The sequence below is a fragment of the Sorex araneus genome, chromosome 5 (genome assembly GCF_027595985.1).
Source record: "Sorex araneus isolate mSorAra2 chromosome 5, mSorAra2.pri, whole genome shotgun sequence".
In the NCBI taxonomy this organism is placed as follows: domain Eukaryota; kingdom Metazoa; phylum Chordata; class Mammalia; order Eulipotyphla; family Soricidae; genus Sorex; species Sorex araneus.
The window spans coordinates 75,161,288-75,180,819 of NC_073306.1; the positions used below are offsets into that span (position 1 = coordinate 75,161,288).

General features: G+C 43.8%; 1 protein-coding gene across 4 annotated transcripts in view; it reads left to right on the forward strand.

The window, feature by feature from the left end:
• Positions 1–6,697: 6,697 nt before the first annotated feature.
• SH3GLB1 (SH3 domain containing GRB2 like, endophilin B1) overlaps positions 6,698–19,532 on the forward strand; it is a 42,436-nt gene continuing 29,601 nt past the window's right edge. Inside the window, exon 1 of one of the 4 annotated variants that reach the window (XM_055139655.1) lies at positions 6,698–6,955. In XM_055139655.1, the coding sequence (XP_054995630.1) occupies positions 6,884–6,955 (72 nt within the window). In that variant the 5' untranslated portion in view covers positions 6,698–6,883. Of the gene's footprint in view, positions 6,956–7,464; positions 7,607–19,532 lie in introns of those variants that run through there. The other 3 variants (XM_055139656.1, XM_055139657.1, XM_055139658.1) reach the window with 3 other exon arrangements.

The following is a 19,532-nucleotide window of genomic DNA, read 5'->3' on the forward strand; positions in this document are numbered from 1 at the left end:
GAGACTTGTTGTTACTTGTTACTGTTTTTGGCATATCAAATATGCCATGAAGAGCTTGCCAGGCTCTACTATGCGTGCGGGATACTCTAGGTAGCTTGTCGGGCTCTCTGAGAGGGGTGGAAGAATCGAACCCGGATCAGCCTCGTACAAGGTAAATTCCCTACCCACTGTACTATCTACCCACTGTGCTATGGCTCCAGTCCCAAAGAGATCAATTAGCTGCAAAAATTTCTCAGATACCCATTCCTGGCTGAGACCTCTGGGACAATACGAAAGGCCCTGAGATTCTAGTCACACACCAAATCCTCAGCAATGCCTCCACCAAACTGCCCAGTTAAATATTCTGGATTCAACATCTCCAAAGTCTACAATACTAACATCCCAGTATGAGCACACCAGATTGCATGGAAATGTAACAGAAGCCAACCAATCTCAACTGACAAAAACATTAACACAAAAGATTTAACTTGCAATAACAGCTTAGTAAACCCTCAAACAAGGATTCAATGTCCCCCTAGTGAGATACTACAATTTTCATAATTTTCTCCTACAGAAATATTTTTTTATTATTCTGTTGACCACCACTTACTGGTAACAAGAAATATCATCATCATCATCATCATCATCATCATCATCATCATCCCATTGATGGTCGAGCAGTCTCAGTAACATCTCCATTCTTCCTAGCCCTGAGATTTTAGAAGCCTCTCTTTACTCATCCTTCCCAATGGCACCCCATTGGAGGCTCTTTCAAGATCAGGGGAATGAGACCCATCATTGTTACTGGTTTGGGAATATGAATACACCACAGGGAGTTTGCCAGGCTCTCCCATGCAGGCAGAAAACCAGAAAAACTCTCGGTAGCTTGCCAGGTTCTTTGAGAGAAAGACTAGGCTATAAGATGTCTCGAAGCCACGTGCTTCCAGGAGCTTAGTTTTATAGTCTCTGGATGTTGGCCATTGATGGGATTACACCACACAGGGGTCAGTTTCTGGGTGTGACCGCCTAGCTACTAGAAAATGGGGGATATGGGTGGAAGAGGCCCAGTCCTGATCCAAGCAGGCTTCGAGATCTCATCCCCAAGTCCTGCACACCTGGGTTCTTCTGCCTATTACTTCATGCATGAGGCTCATCCAAACATGTGGAGAAGGGCCTTGAACATGGCTGTGGCTGGATTCCGGAGGTCTTTGGCTGCAAGGGCTCTGCTTGGGGTGAAGAGGGAAACTCAAGCCACCCCCTCCAAGGAGCCCTGGTGAAGACAGCCAGGCGCAGGGGCAAGAAACTCTGCCAACAAGAAATATTTAATAAATAATTGTAGATCTGCTATGGGACCAGGCTTGAGGGCTGCTTAAGAATATGGAATCAATAGTGGACCAAAGGTGACAGTGGTGATGGGATTAGTTTTTGAATATTGAATGCTTATAAAATATCATCATGCACACCTTTGTAAACTACAGTATTCAAATGAAGTGGGGACAAATAATGTTATGTTCAATAAGATGTGTTGTATTTACCAAATTCTTTAGCATTTATAAGAAATCAAATTAACCAAAAGGTGGGGCCTATGAAAAAATATTTTCTTGATTCACAAAAAGCTAAAGCAGACTCAGTTTGCAAGTGCATTTTGCTTTCATCTGTTTTTCTTCCTTGAAGATATACATATTGTCTAAGATGCACATTATCATGACATGAAAAGAAAAACTAAGTACTAAAAATCGCAAAATAAAAACAGAAAACTGCCTACCTCTGAATTTCTTCATAGGTCATAGATTCCAATTTGGTTGATTCACTATAGCTTTGTTTCTGTGTCTTTATCTGTGCACTAGCAACTCTTAATATTTATAAGCAAACTAGGTATCATTCTGCAACCACTCATCCACAAACCAGTGCAGTTCCGCAGGTATTGAAAAGCTGAAAAGCAGAATGAAAGAATCACTGGTATAGCTACCTGTTATAGTATGGACCAGTATGTAAAAAAAGTGAAGGTCTGTGTAGGATAACATTGCCACAGGAAGCTTAGGTTTATTTGGGTTACTCCCACCACAGTGCTCCCATTCCTCTGTGTTTATTTGTAACTTCTTTTTTTGTGCTCTATTAATTTGTAAATATTGTTTTTCTCTTCTCCTTAAGTCCTTTGCATAGTTAATTCAGAGCAATGTCCTTTTTGTATGGGCACAGGAAGACAGCAAATGCTATGCTTTTGTAACATGGGAGTTAATTGACTCAATGATATTTACCTCCTGAGCATCTATTCTCACGACTTAAGCCTCAACTGCCCTTACTTCCTAGCCCCCCAAAAGCAGGGTCCCGACAATGAACTGGATGGACCCATGGCAAGCAGTGAGCTATGTGCTACCCTGGCATCCAGATGGGCCTGGCCAAAGTGCCATAATGCTTAACTATAAGTTAAGAGCTTGGTCATGGACAAATTCTGTCATGATCCAAAAAGTAATAACTAGATTCGGACCTTGCTAGGGTTAGGAATGATTAATCAGGCCTGAGCACTGTAGTCTGAGTCTGTGACAAGATGTTCCCAGGAGAGCTGCCCTACAAGCCTCAATATTCAATATATCTCTTACTGTATCCATACCAAAATAACTAATATTAAGAAGTAGAATTAAGATGTTAATTAAGTTATTGAACTGATGAAAAGAGAAAAACACCTTAAGTGCTATTTTGCCCATGAATAAAGGAAGGGCTTTCTTATGTTGATTTTGCTACCTGACTGGGTGTAGCCTCTCCCCCTAGTGCTGGGGGTGGAGAGAGGAGAGAGTTGGAGTTGGGAGACAGAGCAGGGAGCAAGATGGAGCGCGGAGAGATGAGGGGAAGAGACAGAAGGAGACAGGAATGAGGGGCAGTGTGAGACTAGAATGGGAGCTCAGAGAGACTGGAACAGGCAAGTGGGGAGAACAGAATAAACGGCACCTGATCAATCAACCAGCTTGGCTCTCGTTTCCTCCTCCATCTGCCCCATGGCACAGGCCACCCTGGCTGGGAAAGCGGCCTGAGACCACCCGAACCTGGGCAGCGAGAGGGAGAGCCATCGGGGCCTCCCCTAGTCACCCAGAGAGTTTCCAGGTCTGCAGATGTAAAGAGGATAAACAATGGACTATAAAACATATTAACCCTTCCTCTGCAAATACCAGGTAGTGTTGAGTAAAGCAAATATACACATATTATAGATGCTTACATACTTTGTAATTTATATTTTATTTGTACTTGTAATTTATACTCAGGCAGCAGAAATTTTAAAAGGGCGCAACACACCAGAACAGAGAGCATTCAACATGAAACTGAGTGTTAAGGGAGCAGGTCGGATCCTTGGTTTCTGAAACTACTGTGGGTGGTGACCCCATATGGGATTATGTAATTGGATATAAGGGTTGCAAAAATGTTGGCAGCAATGGAAGGTTTCTGAATGTGAAACGATCAAAAATTCATTATAAACTAAGTTTTTGGCAGCACAATCTCATGTTATATTCCTCCAGTGAAAAGGGTTATAAATGGAAAAAAATTAAGCTTTGACTTACACAAGGAAGGTGCTTAAACCCATCTGGTACTCTAAGATAAGACTTTAAGCCCTACCATATCTATATAAACTTTTGTACTTACAGTTCTAACATTTTTACTTTCCACATCTGTTTTCCCACTGACTTCCTTAAAGTCTGGAACCATGTTTTACTCATTTTTAGTACACTTAGAAGAATCTTTAGAAGATTCTTATAAGAATCTTCCTGGGTTAGAGATGTGGCTCAGTGGCAAAGCACTTCCTTGCTTTCATCAGACCTTTGGGGGTTCTAACCCTGGTACTGCAACCAAACCAACCAAACAAAAAGTTCCTACTAAATTCCACAAGTCAAAATATCAGCTTTAGAGTTTCTTGTTTACTGATATTTTATTGTTATATATTTATTATACTGTGTTATATTTTAATTTTTTTCTTTGAGGAAAACTCTTTAGGCTATATGCCCATTTTGTAGGGTTTATTTGAAGAAAAGTAAGATAGAGAAATCCACTTAACCGGGCACACTGTATTGTGTAAACATATGCTGAAGGAAATGCACTGTAGCACTGTCATCCTGTTCATCAATTTGCTTGCGCGGGAACCAGTAATGTCTCCATTGTGAGACTCTGTTACTGTTATTGGCATATCAAATAAGCCACGGGTAGCTTAGCTTGCCAGGCTCCGCCGTGCAGGTGGGTTACTCTAGGTAGCTTGCCGGGCTCTGAGAGGGATGGAGGAATCAAATCTGGATTGGCCACGTGCAAGACAAACGCCCTACCCGCTGTGCTATCGCTAAAGGAAATAAAAGAAAGTACTAAGTTTGGGTCATAAAGATAATTCAAAGGGCTCCCAAAAAAAAGAGTTGGAAGTAGCCAAGCACTGCTGGATGTAGCTCAAAAACAAAAAACTAAGAAAGTATTAATCTCAATTCTCTCCACTAGTAACTTTCCCACTCTCCCCTTAGGCTAGCACCTATTCTTACTGGTTGTGGCATGCAGCTATTAATATCAGGTACCAACTAATGGTGTTTTTAAATAATAATGAAGCAAAAGTTCTTTTGTATTTACTAGCTCAAGATACACACTACAGAACTTCCAATATTTATTTTTGCACTCCACTGGATCATTTTGCATGAAGTACATTTATCCTCACTTTTGATGTCATTAGCCTAGACACCAAGTATGGAAGACCATGCCAGCCACTAGGAAATAAAAAACTACTTGGGGCATTGGAACGATAGTGCAGCAGGTAGAGCTCCTGCCTTGCACACAGGACGACCTGGGTTCCATCATCAGTATTGTATAAGGTTCCCGGAGTCCGCCAAGAGTGACCCCTGAGCAGAGTGCGCGACCTCTCCAGTTGCTGAATGGCCATGATCCCGGAGGCCACCTATCTACTTTCGGCACCAGCAGCTTCTTGCAGAAATGTCTCTAGACTGTGAACTAAGCCATGGCCCCATGCCGCCCCAGGAGGGAAAAGGTTTTTCTCTCTCAGCTTTTTCTTGGGGGGTGGGGGGGCGTGGTGACCGCCATCTTATAAGGACCACTAAACAGAGGTACGAGCTTGCAATGATGCAATTTCTGGCAGAAATTTCCCTGGACTTAGTTACTAAAATATAGAAATCCAAAACTGCGTGGCCGCGACCTCATATCTCTTCATTCTCAGCAATGGAAAACAAATTATCAAATGCTTCCTTTTCAGCAGGTCTGATGGGGGGGGGGGGGACTCCAAATAATAATAGTGAGTTTTTTGTTGAAATATTGAATGCAATCAAAGTAAAGAGAAAGTAAAGTGAAAATTATCAGCTACACAGGCGGAGGTGGGGGTGTGGGATGGGAGGTATACTGGGGTTCTTGGTGGTGGAATATGTGCACTGGCGAAGGGATGGTGTTCTATCATTGTACAACTGAGACTTAAGCCTGAAAGCTTTGTAACTTTCCACATGGAGATTCAAAAAAAAAAAAAGTGATCTCTGAGCATAAACCCAGGAGTAAAGTCGAGCTATATGACCTGGGTGTGGCTCAAAAAAAAAAAAAAGAAAAAGGAAAGAAAAAAACTGCCTGACACATATCATGCTACCTCACATATTGCTTTTATAAAGACTTAAAGTGAAAGAAAGAAAAAAAAACAGGCGGAGTGATAGTACAGCGGGTAGGGCATTTGCCTCGCATGCAGCCATCCCAAGTTTAATCCCTGGCATCCCATATGGTTCCCCAAGTGCCACCAGGAATAATTCCTGAGTGAAGAGCCAGGAGTAACCCCTGAGCATTGCTGGTGTGACACAAAAACAAACAAACAACAACAACAAAACCCTTCATGCTTTGGGGGGAATTTGAGGTATGTCAAGGAAGTGTTTTCCACCCACCCCCATCATGTATGGGGTGCAATGTTGGAGAATAAGCCCCAGTCCTCACACAGATGTAGCGTGCGCTCTGTCACCAAGTCCCCTCCCCATGGCACTTTTTACAGAATTCAGGTTACTAGGAAAAACCTGGAAGGGAACATCGACGAGCCCTGGGGATGCCTCCCTGGCATTTCATCAAACTTTTAACCACTTACTGTCTGTCTTACCAACTCAGTTATAGGCTCCAGGAAAGCAAGGGCCACATCCCTAACGACAACTGCAAGGCCATGCAGTAGCCAGGGCTTTCAACGCGGTGGACCGACACCTGATTCAGCACAGTGGATTCGGGTCCGACAGTGACTGAGCCTGGGCTAGCCGCGGGCCGGCCGCGCAGGGATGGCCGGAAGCGGGAGCTAACTTCACACTCTTGTTCCTGCGAGGCTAATCATGCCCGTAGTTTTCTCCCGGAAAACAACAAAAACAAAAAAGACTCGGATTGATCTTTTTAATTTTTTTTTTTTTTTTTTTTTTTTTTTTGCGGGCGTGGGGGCGTCACTGCAAACGCACAGCGGCCTCTGGCGCCCGCGACACGCTGTCCGAGGACGCGTGCCGCTCCGCCGCGTTCCTGCAGGGGGCGCCGCTCCCGCCCTGCGCGACCGACGCGCTCCGCCCCCTCCCGCGCTCCCTCCGGAGCTCGGCCCCGCGGCGCCGCGGCGCATCCGTGCGTGGCTTCCCCGACCTCCGCCCCCCGCCCGCCGTCAGCGTCCGCCTCCCCGGCCCCCTCTCCGCAGCCAGCCGGCCGTGCGCCGCCGCCGCCGCCCCGGGCTCGCGGCCCGCCCTCGCCTCGCCCCACCCCTCCCCGCTCTCACTCCTCCCTCACGGAAACGACAGCTGCGCCGGCGGCCCGGGCGCCGCCTCCCGGCACCCACCACGTCCGCCCCCGCGGCTGTCGCCCGGCGCCCCAGCCCCGGCCGCCGTGCCTCCGCCTCCCCGCGAGGTCAGCCGGCGGCTCCGCCCGGCGGCTGCCGCCCAGGATGAACATCATGGACTTCAACGTGAAGAAACTGGCGGCCGACGCCGGCACCTTCCTGAGTCGCGCCGTGCAGGTAGGGAGGGGACCGCGGCGCGCCCGGGCAGCGGGGGCGCCTCCCACCCCCGCCAGCCCGGCACCCCCCCCCTCTGCACCCCCCCCGTCGGCGGAGCGACCGCGGCCCCCACGGCGCCCCGCGGCGTCGCCGACCTCCCGGCAGGGCCTGCTTGCTGCGGGCCGCGGCGCCGGCGATGGGCGCGGCCTGGGGCCCCGGAGCAGCCGTTTTTGCAGCCCCAACCGTCGCGCCGCGGGCACGGCGAGGCGGCCCGGGGCCCGGGGCTTCCATCCCGGACACGGGTGGCTGGGCCCCGGGCCGCCGGGGTTGCGGTGACCTCCCTCCCGTGGGGCGGGTCCGCCCCCCGCCCCGCCGCTCCCCTCCCGGGCCGCCGAGCCTCCGCCCTCTCATCCCCGCGTCTCCCTCGCCCCGCGCCCTGTCCGGAAGGGAAGTTTCCTTTTCCTGCCCCGCCGCTGCCGTCGCGCTCCGGCGGGGCCGGTGTCCCCCGGGCCCGACTGTCCCCGGGAGCGAGGGGCAGGCGGCGGCGCTCGGCGTCCGAACCGAGCCGCGGAGATGTCGGGAAACCAGAATTAGGGAGTTGGAGGAACGGGGGCAAGGGGACCGTCCCCCCAACACACACACACAGACACCTCCTCCACGTTTGTCCACTCGGTAACACCCCGCGGAGCCCCGGGGCGAACCGTGCTGCCGAGTCGCGCCGGGGCTGGGGGGGGGGGGGGGCGTGTGTTGCAGACGCCCTGGAAAAGTCAGCCCGCGTCGGTGCGGGGTGTGGGGGGCCGGGGACACACTCTCCGTCCACGCCCGCGCCGTGCTGACTCGCTGGAATCTGCGCCGGCCCGACGTGAATTGATTGCAGCAGCGCCGCAGCCCAGGGGATGATGCGTCTTAGGGTGTTGAAGCGCGGTGACCTCAGCAACGCTTTTGTCGGGATTTTAAAAAGCAGTGATGGGTTTGGAAGGCGCCCGTGCCCCGCGACTCGGAGGCCACCGGCGGTTGCTGGTGCTCGTTGCTTTTCCTGGTGGTCTCCAGTAACTCCAGTTGTATGGGCCTCGCGTTGGCCCCAGGTTGTCACGTCGAAAGAATGGTCACACTAAAACAAGGTAATAGCTGCGGGGGCAAAAACAGCGCGCAGTCCGCTGGGCTTTGCGAGGCATTGGGCCGGTTCTCGCCAACCCTTTGGTGCAACTTTGTCCGGCCTGCCAGCTTCTTGTACATAGGAGGACGCTGCTTGCGAGAGCTTCCGTGACCTGCTGAACTTGCATGGCTAGTACACAGCTAGTACACTGCTCTCTGACCCACACTGCAGGCCGCTTCTCCCCTAGGGTGGGTATTGCAGGTCAAGAATAATAGATGAGTATTGCAGGTCTAGGATAATAGACGGCTACACTCAGAAGAGACTTAAAAGGTGCATCTGGTATGACCTGAGTATTGTAGCAACACGTAAGCATATGCAGAAGAGCCAGGAAATCCCTTCTAGGTCTTCATTTCCAAGTTCTGCAAATTTTCTACTGAATGGAAAGATAGCTTGCCTCCCCATCTTCTGCTGAAACACTGTTTCATTAACACATGCACATGTAATGAAGACCCTGAAATTTATAGCTTGATTTCTTAGTTTAAATTAGCGTAGATCTGGGCTGGAGCAATAGCATAGCGATTGCTATAGTAGGTTCGATTCCCAGCATCCCATATGGTCCCCTGAGCCTCGCCAGGAGTAATTCCTGAGTGTAAAGCCAGGAGGTAACCCTTGTGCAGTGCCAGGTGTGACCCAAAAAGGGAAAAAAAAAAAATTAGCCTAGATCTAATAAAGGCAAGGTACACTTAATAATGTGTAAGGATTAGAGAGTTGATTATTTTTGACTGTGGGTCTTCATGTTGCCTGGAAACAGTCTTTGGTATTGTTTAGTTTGATTTCGAGATGCTGAATGCAGATTTGACACAATAAAATGACACACTTGACATAGATGTCTTCAAGTACATAACCTATCCTACTTACATAGAACACATTCTAAAATTTGAATTAAATGTCTTTAATAGGCTTCACTTTTTTTTTTTTTCCTTTTTGGGTGACACCTGGCAATGCTCAGGGGTTACTCCTGGCTCAGCAGTCAGGAATTACTCCTAGTGATGCCCCGGGAGGGCAGAGATTGAGCCCAGGTTGGCCGTGTGAGAGGCAAACTCCCTGCCTATCACTTTGGCCCCAGCATCACTTTTTTAAAAAGCTCTTAAATATTCTTCCCAAATTTAAATAACTTACTGTTTCGTACTATTTTTTCCCCCTCTTCGTTGGGAGAGCATGTCAGATCAAATCTAGAGCCTCATTTATTTCACATTCTTGAGAAAATGTTTTAAAATTCTGTCCTAATCTATTAGCTATCAAGTTACCCAAATGATTATCAAATTATTTGGGGTCTTAAATACTTATACTGCTCCCTGTCTGCTGTCTGTTGGTACTATTTTTTGGAATCTGGTGATACCGTAGTAAATAAAAAAGCAACAAAACATCACCTTTTCCTGAGTTTACAACCTAGCAAAAGAAAAGTACATCAGATAGTGATGGAGAAAAGGCAGTAGGGGATAGATAATGGCAGAGATGGCTGCTGCCTTTATATTGTATAGATCTGATAGTATAAGCATTTTTAATAGGGTTAAATTCAAAGAGACCTCAAGTAAATGACAGATTTGTCGATTTAGGGAGGAAAGACATTTCAAGCAGAGAAATCAATCAGGTAGAGACTCTGAAGCCTGGATGTTAGGAAGGCCAGTTAGGGAACTGGGGATGACCACAGAAGAGGCAAAAACAAAAAGTGGGGGAGGGGAGTGTAACTTAGGTAAGTTGTTAGCAGGGCAGGATCAGAATTTATCCAACAATGCTTTTATTAAATTAACCCTGCAGATATGAGAGAAAGATGATTTAAAGATTACTGACACTCAAAATTTTGTTTTGAATCATTGAGTTAAAACAGAAAAACAGTTTACTTTAATGTCCTTTGGTATAAGTTTTTATCTGTTAAACATACATTCTAAAATATTTCTGCATATACCGGTTTCTGGTTTTTTTTTAATATTTAAAAAAATAAGGTTTGGGAAGTTAGCTGGAACCAACATTGACAGAATGTCGATAGTTGAAATTTGGTTATGCATTCATGTGATTTCATAATACTATTTATTTTACTTTTCCCACAATATTTTTTAATGTGTGTAAAGAAAAGAGATGGCTTCAGAGTGTAATGTGAAATTTGAAATGCTGTGACAGTATTCAACACTTTTTATTTCAGTAGTAAATAGCTTGAGTTCCTATTCTGGATTGAGTTGACATCAGTATGGTGTCAGAGTGCCAAGTTTCATGCTAAGAATAGCGTAAGAGCTATGCCAGTCATTAGGAATGGAATTCAGCTTTCACATTTCTAAATAATAATTTACAATCAGATTAAATTATAACCTTAAGGACTAAGCCATTATCTGGTTATTCAACTGCTGGAAATTTTATTTTTTACTTTTTAAAATTTGCTTTAAAATAGCTCAGTTAAAAAAATTCAACATGTTCCAAGTTTTTCAATTAAATTCTAAGACATTCTGATGCCAGAGTGATAGTACAGCAAGTCGGGTGCTTGCCTTGCACATGGCCAAGCCCAGTTCATCCCAGGCACACTTTATGGTCCACTGATCCTGCCAGGAGTAATTCCTGAGTGCAGAGTGAGGAGTAGCACTTGACCACTGCTGTGTGTGGTCCTCCCCCCTCCGAAAAAATAAGAGTGAGTGAGTGTGTGTGTGTGTGTGTGTGTGTGTGTGTGTGTGTGTGTGTGTGTGTTTTGGTACTTTAAATAGAATGGTAATGTTCAATTTCTTGAATAGCTGTAATTTCTTAGTAGTCAACAAAGTGTATGTGTGAGTTTTTAACTCTATATACAATCAAATATAAAAGCATCCAGTTATTTTTCCTTTACAAATTGTTCTGTTTTTTTCTTATTACTGTTTTGCTCTTTGGGGCCACACCTGGTGGTGCTTAGGGGTTACTCCTGGTTCTGCACTCAGAATTACTCCTGGCAGTGCTTGAGGAACTGGGGAGAGGTTGGGCAGGGACAACTGTATGGTATGCCAGAAATCGAACCCAGGTTGTCTGTGTACAAGGTAAACACCCTACCCTGCTGTACTATTACTCTGACCTTGGTTTTATTATTTTCTAAGCAACTCATGTTATTTCAGTCTGAGTCTCTTTGTTGAGGACTCAACATGTCTTCATCTCATTTATAAGCATACCGCTCCAAATCATTTTTTTTAATTTGCAAATTGTACTTTCTAATCTCTTGTTTTCCTAACCTCTAGTCTTGTTTATACAGTTAAATGAACCCATTCTTTCATAATCTTTCTCCCTCTACCTCCCTCCTCTTCTCTCTCCCTCCCTCCCTCCTTCTACCACTTCCCCCTCTTTCGGTTTTAGTCCACACTTAGCAGTGCTCAGGGATCTCTTTGGCAATGCTTAGGCGGGCTGTATGGGGTGTCAGAGATGAAACCCAGGTCAGCCGTGGACAAGGCAAGCACCTTTCCTGCTGTACTATCTTGCAAGCCCGTCTGCATAGTCTTTCATTGAGTGAAGACATAGCTTCAAGTCCATCTCAGACCACAGACCACAGGTGCTTGATGTGAAGCTCTGTATTATTTTTCAGTTCTGTATGATCCCCTGGTATTTTTCTTCTAATGAACTAACGTAAAACCACTTGGAAAATTTTGCTACTCTGACTTTTAACATCTGTAATAAGATTGTGTATCCTTAGGAATCAACCATTATTTGTATCCTCCTTTGTATCCAACAATGCTTCTTAAGTTTTAAAAATAAATGCCACTTTTTTTTGTCACTTTCTAAGCATTTTTAAGTTAGAAATTAATCATGTTCCCTGTTTTAAAAATCAAACTATGAACAAAAATCAAAGCATTGTAAATGGGTCAGACCACTCTGATCTCAGCCTTCTAAATTGTTTTATCTGCCTTGGTACTCTTCCAAAGAATGGTAGGATAAAATATGTATAGTTGAAAAGGACATAGTATCCATAAGCAAAGTTTGTGCTTTGGATTATTAAGCATATGAAATGGTTTCAATATTTTTTACAGTTTTTCTACTATTACATCTGTGGACCTTGAAATTGATCAATATAAATCTGAAATATTAAACTCTTTATCTCTACCAGTATTTATAGACTACCTTCTAGAAGTTTACAGAGATAAGTGAGACCCATTCCATGTTCTCAAGGACTTCATCATCTATCCTAGTTTATAACAAATACTGTTTGTAAATAATCTGTGTTTTGACTTGCTACTCCTTTATTTCATTCGATATATCTGTCAAATGGGCAGTTCTTGTTTTGTTTTTGGACCACACCTGGCAGTGCTCAGGACATATTCTGACTCCATGCTGCTCTGGGATTGGGTCTGGCAGGGCCCCCAGGAGCATAATACATTTCCAGGATTGAACCCAAGTCAACTCTGTGGAACAGCAAGTGTCTTACCTCCTGTACTATCTCCCCAGCTTCAAGTTGGCACATTTTCAGTTCATAATAGTAACTGAATCAAAATGTTTTACTATATTTAAAATAAGAGATAGGATCAGGAAAGAGAACTCAAAGGGCGGGCTGGCACGAATGCATGCTTTGCCTGTGGGAGGCCCAGGTTTAGCATAATAGGAAATCTAAACTGGAGATAGATAGAAAGATAAATATGCCGCCTTCAGCTTACTTATGTAAGGACTATCTGGATGAAACTTCTACTTGGCCACAAATTCTTGCTTAAACCCTTTTGGAATCCCATTTCCTTTATAAAATTTAAATGCAGTAATGTACCATTTTCCTCAAAATATAATAAAACCTTTCTCATCAATAACCTTTATGGATATTCCTCAAAAAAACTAGAAATTGAGGGCTGGAGTGATAGCACAGCGGGTAGGGCGTTTGCCTTGCACGCAGCCGGCCCGGGTTCAATTCTCAGCATCCCATATGGTCCCCTGAGCACCGCCAGGGGTAATTCCTGAGTGCAGAGCCAGAAGTGACCCCTGTGCATCACCGGGTGTGACCCAAAAAGCAAAAAAATAAACTTAGAAATTGAGCTCCCATTTCACCCAGCAATACCATTCACTGGGAATGTACCCTGGTGATCCAAAAACACAGCAGAAACACCATCTGCACTTCTACATTCAAGCAGTATTATTCACAATAGCCAGAATCTGGAAGCAATCTGAGTGCCCAAGAACAGATGTATGAAAAAAGAAACTGTGGTACATCTGCACAATGGAATACTACACAGCTGTTAGGAAAAATGAGGTCATGAACTTTGCCTATAAATGGAGAAACTTGGAGAGTATCATGATGAGTGAACTGAGTCAGAAGGAAAGGGACAGATATAGAATGACTCCATTTATTTGTGGGATATTAAAAATATGAAACTAATATTCAAGGCCAGGGAAAACAGGCCAAGGAGGACTGGTTAATGGTTGGTCAGTGGTGTGGGGGAATGGATATCCGTTAAGATAGAGGAGGATCCATTATGGCAATATTAGTTGGAAATAATCACTCTGGACAAGAACTGAGTGTTTCAAAGCAGGTAAAGGGATGTAGATGATAACCTTTCAGCATCTGTATCACTGTATCATTGTCATCCCTTTGTTCCTCAATTTACTCAAGTGGGCGCCAGTAACATCTCTATTTGTCTCAGCCCTGAGATTTTAGCAGCCTCTCCTTACTCATCTTTCCCTATGGTTGGAGGCTCTTTCAGGGTCAGGGGAACGAGACCTGTTATTGTTACTGTTTTTGGCATATCGAATATGCCTGAGGAACTTGTCAGGCTCTGCCATGCAGGCGGGATACTCTCAGTAGCTTGCCAGGCTCTCCAAGAGGCACAGTATCTGTATGCAAACTATAATGCCTAAAATGAGAGAGAGAAAGAGAGAGAAGAGAGGTGCCTGTCACAGAGGCAGGCTGGGGTGGGAGGTGGCTTGATGGGGTGGGAGGGAAACTGGGGACACTGGTGCTGGAAAATTACATTGGTGAAGGGATGGGTGTTGGAACATTGTATGAACTGAAATGCAATCATGAACAATTTTGTAATGCTCACGGTATGTTCAATTTTTTTTTAAAAAAAGTCCATTTTCTCATTAGGTAAAAATTGCTAGAACTGCCCCAAAATATCCAAACTTTTATGGGCTTTTGCAAACTACTAAAGAGATATGGTTTCTTAACTTAATATTAAAATAATTATGAGTTTAGAGCTGTGATTCTCAGTATCAGCTGCACTTGAAATGACAAGAAATCTTTATCAGCTGTTCCTCCAATTCCATTAAATTAAGAATTCTTGAGACATATCCGGCATCATTGTATTTTGAGAGCTCCTTCAAGTCAAGTTATCAACTAGCCAAATTTGAGAATCGAATGAGAAAGATGTATTTCTCATTTAATAATACATAATTTATATGTAGAATTTGTGTTAACACGTTTCCCTCACAGAGATTCTTTCTAAATGTCACTCTTACCCAAAGAATTGATGGTAAATAAGAGATCATATATTAGCTAGATTTTTTACTTTTAATGGGGTGGTGGGTGGGGTTGTATTATGAAGTCCATGCTGCTTTATTAAGTAGACTATATGCCTGTTCTGTAGGTGCAGGATTCCAATATCTGGCAAAATGTGGCTGGCTCAAAGAGAATCCTTGAAGTAATATTTAGGAGGAAAAAAATTACAGAAGAGGGGGATTACATTTTTTATGTTATTTATGAAGTAAGAGCTGCATGTCAAATAACAATTTAGTCAAAGTGTGTTTGGATTTCTGTGACTGTAGGATAACATGGGGTTTGTCCTTTTAAGCCTTGCTGCAGGGAACTTAGTTTACCTTAAAGCAATGTCCTTTCTGTATGGACACAGGAAGACAGTTAATGTTATGCTTTGTAACTTGGGAGCCGATTGACTCCAATAATATTTACTCCCGGGCATCTGCTTTCTCAACTCAGTTGCCCTTAGTTCCTAGTACCCCAAAGCAGGGTCCCGACGAGGGATGGAATGGACCCAGGGCAAGCTGTGAGCTACCCTGGCATCGAAATGGGCCAGGCCAAAGCACCACAACACTCAACTATAAGTTGAGAGTATATCATAGACAAATGCTGTCATGATCCAAAAATAACGATGAGACTAGGACCCTGCTGGGGTTAGGAAGACTAACCTGACCTGAGGACTGTGGTCTGAAAAATATAGTGAGATGTCCTCAGAAAGAACCAAACTTTAAGTTTGATACATCTTATTGTGCTCATACAGAATGACATTGCTAGAAATATTGGAAGTAAATTTACTATAACTGTTTAAGCAGATTACTAGCTCACACCCTGACACACCCTTGTTTGGACCCCAACCTTGAGCGAATCGAATCTCCTAGTAATCTCCTTAGATGAGATTTTGTTAATCTCCTCGAGAAATGGTCTTACCCTTCTTTGTTGATTTGTTAATGTTCAGCCCACCTTGTGTTACCACCCTATGTAATTTGCTATATAAACTAAGACTGGGGGGGAAGACAGGGGGGACAGAAGAGACAGAGACAGAAGAAGACACAGCAAGGGGAGACACATTAGAGGACACGGGAGAAGAACAGAGAAGACACCGAAGCAGAGACAGAGAGAGGTCGGAAGAGACCAGAGGAGAGACTACAGAGACAGAGACAGACAGAAGAGAGCACAGTGGCACACAGAAGCAGAGCACAAGGAGGAGCCATCCCCATCCGGTCCATACACAGCGGCTTGAGAACACCGAACACAGCAGTGCGTGCAAGAGAGAGCTGCCCCGAGTGCCCATGGACAATAGAACAACAACACATATCGTCTCCCCCTCCCGCATGCCACCATTGTAATTTTTTACATGTGATTTACAGGCTATGTTCACAAAGGTTTAAATGTTACTGCTATAATAAAACATTTTCAAATTAACTGTACTTTCTAATCAGAAAATGGAAAAGTCTGTAAAGATTTTTCATAGAGCCAAGAAATAGCTCACTGGACCAAAAGCATGGTTTTACATTCTCGAGGTGGCGCCGATTCGGTCCCCAGCACCACAGGGTCTTGAATCCTAAGTACAGACTGGGAGTCATCCCCAAGTGCTGCCATGTTGTGCCCAAAAGCAAAGAAGCAAAATAAAATATTTTGGACATAAAGATGTTGAAAACTAAAACATTTTAGAGGAAAATACAATTTTTAGTAATTAGGTAAAAGGATCAGTCCACTTTTAAGGGAAGAATTTAATAGGTCTTATGTCCATCTGAAAATGGTGCCATTGTTATAATTTGTATTTCTGTTGAAATCATTATCATCATCATCCTGTTGATCGATTTTTCTGCATCAGTATCAGTAACGTCTCCATTTGTCCTAGCCCTGAGATTTTAGAAGCCTCTCTTTACTCGTCCTTCCCAACAGTGCGACATTGGGGGCTCTTTCAGGGTCAGGGGAATGAGATCCATCATTGTTGCTGGTTTTGGCATATGAATTTGCCATGGGGAGTTTGACAGGCTCTCCCTTGCGGGCAGGAAATTCTCTGTTGCTTGCCAGGTTCTCCAAAAGGGAGAATTAGGCTATAAGACTGCACGCTTCCGGGAGCTTGGTTTTATTGTCTCTGGATGTTGGCCATTGATGGGATTACACGGCACTGAGTGCAGTTTCTGGGTGTGACCGCCTAGCTACTGGAAAATGGGGGATGTGGGTGGAAGAGGCCCAGTTCTGATCCGAGTAGGCTTGGAGGTATCAGCCTCAGGTCCCACACACCTGGGTTCCTCTGCCGGTTCCTTCATGTGTGAGGCTCGTTCGAACATGTGGAGAGGGACCTTGAGCATGGCTGTGTCTAGGTTCCAGAGGTTTTGGGCTGTGGGGGCTCTGCTCGGGGCAGGGAGGGAAACTCAACCCACCCCCTCCAAGGGGCCCCAGTGAAGACAGCCAGGCGTGGGGGCAAGAGACTCTGCTGAGGTTTCTGTTGAAATACTGTCACTGTCACTGTCATCTCGTTGCTCACCGATTTGCTCGAGCAGGTACCAGTAAGGTCTCCATTGTGAGACTTGTTGTTACTGTATTTAGCATATTGAATACACCACAGGTAGCTTGCTAGGCTCTGCCGTGCGATTGAAATACTAAGATCATAAAATCTTGGAGGCCTGGGCTCATGTTTATAGAACTCAAATAAGATAGAAAGTATATTTACTGGCATTTTTACATTATGAACAACTTTGTAATCAGTGTTGCAATAAACATGAAAACAGAATTTTCTTTAAAAAAAGATCCAAATGTTTTACCAGTAATTTAAACTTTAGATTAAAAAAAAAGAAAAAAGAGTCTTCTGGTTAACAAAAAATTCTTCAGTCCTCACAATGATAAAATTATGGGAAATAATGTTTATTTTTTATAATCTTTTAAATAAAAAATTTTTAATTTATAGTTTCAACTTAAATATAGCAATTGCATATTATTTTTTCCCTCCCCTCTTTGCCTTGTTCATCCTAGATCCAATCAAAGTTACCCTTGAGTACCAGAGATATAACTCAAAGTTACCCTCTAGGACGAGAAAGCTTAACTGAGTTCATGCTTTTTTGTGCAGGATGCCCAGATTTGATCACTAGGACCGAATGGTTTCCAGATCACTGCCAGGAGCTGCCCCAAACAAAGAGCCCCTGAGCACTGCCTGTTGTGGAACAAAAAACAAAATAAATAGTGATAGAACAGCAGGTAGAGTATTTGCCTTGCATGTGGCCAACTTGAGTTCTAATCCCCGGCATCCCATATGGTCCCCCAAGGACCGCTAGGAGTAATTCCTGAGTGCAGAGCTAGGAGTAACCCCTGAGCATCACTGGGTATGACCCCAAGAAAAGCAAAAATAAATAAATAACATTAACCTTAATTGGTTGACTATTCAATTTTATGTAAGTAACAGAAGTGAACTATAGGATACAACTGTCCAGAATGCTATGGACAAAGACAATCAAGAGACACAGAATATCACTGTAGTACTGTCGTCCCTTTGTTCATCAATTTGCTCAAGTAGGCACCAGTAATATCTCCATTGTGAGACTTGTTGTTACTGTTTTTGGCATATCAAATATGCCATGGGTAGCTTTCCAAGCTACTCTCGGTAGCTTGCCAGGCTCTCCAAGAGTGCCGGAGGAATTGAACCCCGGTCGGCTGCGTGCAAGGCAAACACCCAGTGCAGGTACGGAATATGTTTAGATAATGGATATTAAAAATACTTGTTTCTCAAACTCGGCAAATATTTATTGAAAGTATATTATAGTAATAAGACTAATTCAAACAGATGCGAGATTAAATTTTTAAACTGACATCTTTGGCTCTGATAGGCAAATGTTTAACAACTCTTGATGTTAACTAACTTATTTATCACTAAAATTAGGATTTTTGCCTATGTAACAAGATTCTAGAGTATTGGCTATAAAAATGCATAGGATAGGGGCCAGAAAGAGAGTACAGTGGGTAAAGTACTTGCCTTGCATGCAGCTGACCTGTTTGCTCCCTGGCACCACATATGGTTACCTAGTTCTGCCAGGAGTGATTCCTGAACACAGCTGGGTGTGGCCTAAAGTTAACTTTCTGAGTGTTACACTAAAATATGTAGGAAACATGTCATGAAACCTAGCTTGTATAAGATTAATTCAGTGGCTATAACTTTAATCAGTATTTATATAGATCTAATAGTTTGTTTATACTCTTGGTATTTTTAACTCTCCTATAACAGACTATCTCCTGATTCTTAGCAGAGTGCTTTGGTAAATTCTAATGCAAATCTGTTCAATAATGTTATTTTTTTAAATAAAGGACCCAGTCTGAAGAGATAGTACTGTGGGTAAGGCATGCACCTAACCCAGATTCTACCCCCAAGACCCCACATGGGCAAAGTTTTTCTAGGAATGATCCCTGAGCTCAGAGCCAGGAGTAAGTCCTGTGCACCACCAGTATGTTCCAAAAACTCTTAACTAAAGATTTTCTACACAGAAATTAGTATGTAATGTACATAAAGGTGAATTTTCTAGAAATGCAGCTAGACGATACACTTTTAGATGAGTGATTGTATTTTTCTTTTAGATTTTGCATGAATTAGTTCTTACTGCTCCCTCTCGGGTCATTCTGCTTCCACTTCCAGGCCCTCCCCTTTGAAGCCTTCCCTGATTGTCTGTCCTCTCCTCTTCTGCAGAATTAATTCTTTCTTAATTTTTACTTCCTTTAAAACAATTGAATTATTAATTGATTTAATTCTGTCATCTCTTATCAAACAGTGGAGTTACCTATATATTGTTCTTTTCCCCACCATTCTTTAAAACCATTGTAAACTTATTTTCAAATTCCTTATTTACTCTTTCCCATTAAAATGTAAACTTTTAAAAAGCAGATTACCTGTCTTTTTGGACTGCTGAAACTCAGGTGCTTAACATAGTATCTAGTACATACATAGTACTTAACAAGTATTTGTTGAAGGATTAAATTAAATGAACAAATAGATACACTTGCTTATTAAGTAAATATTAGTGTGTGTGGTCCCAATTTTAAGGTACTAGGTAAAGAAT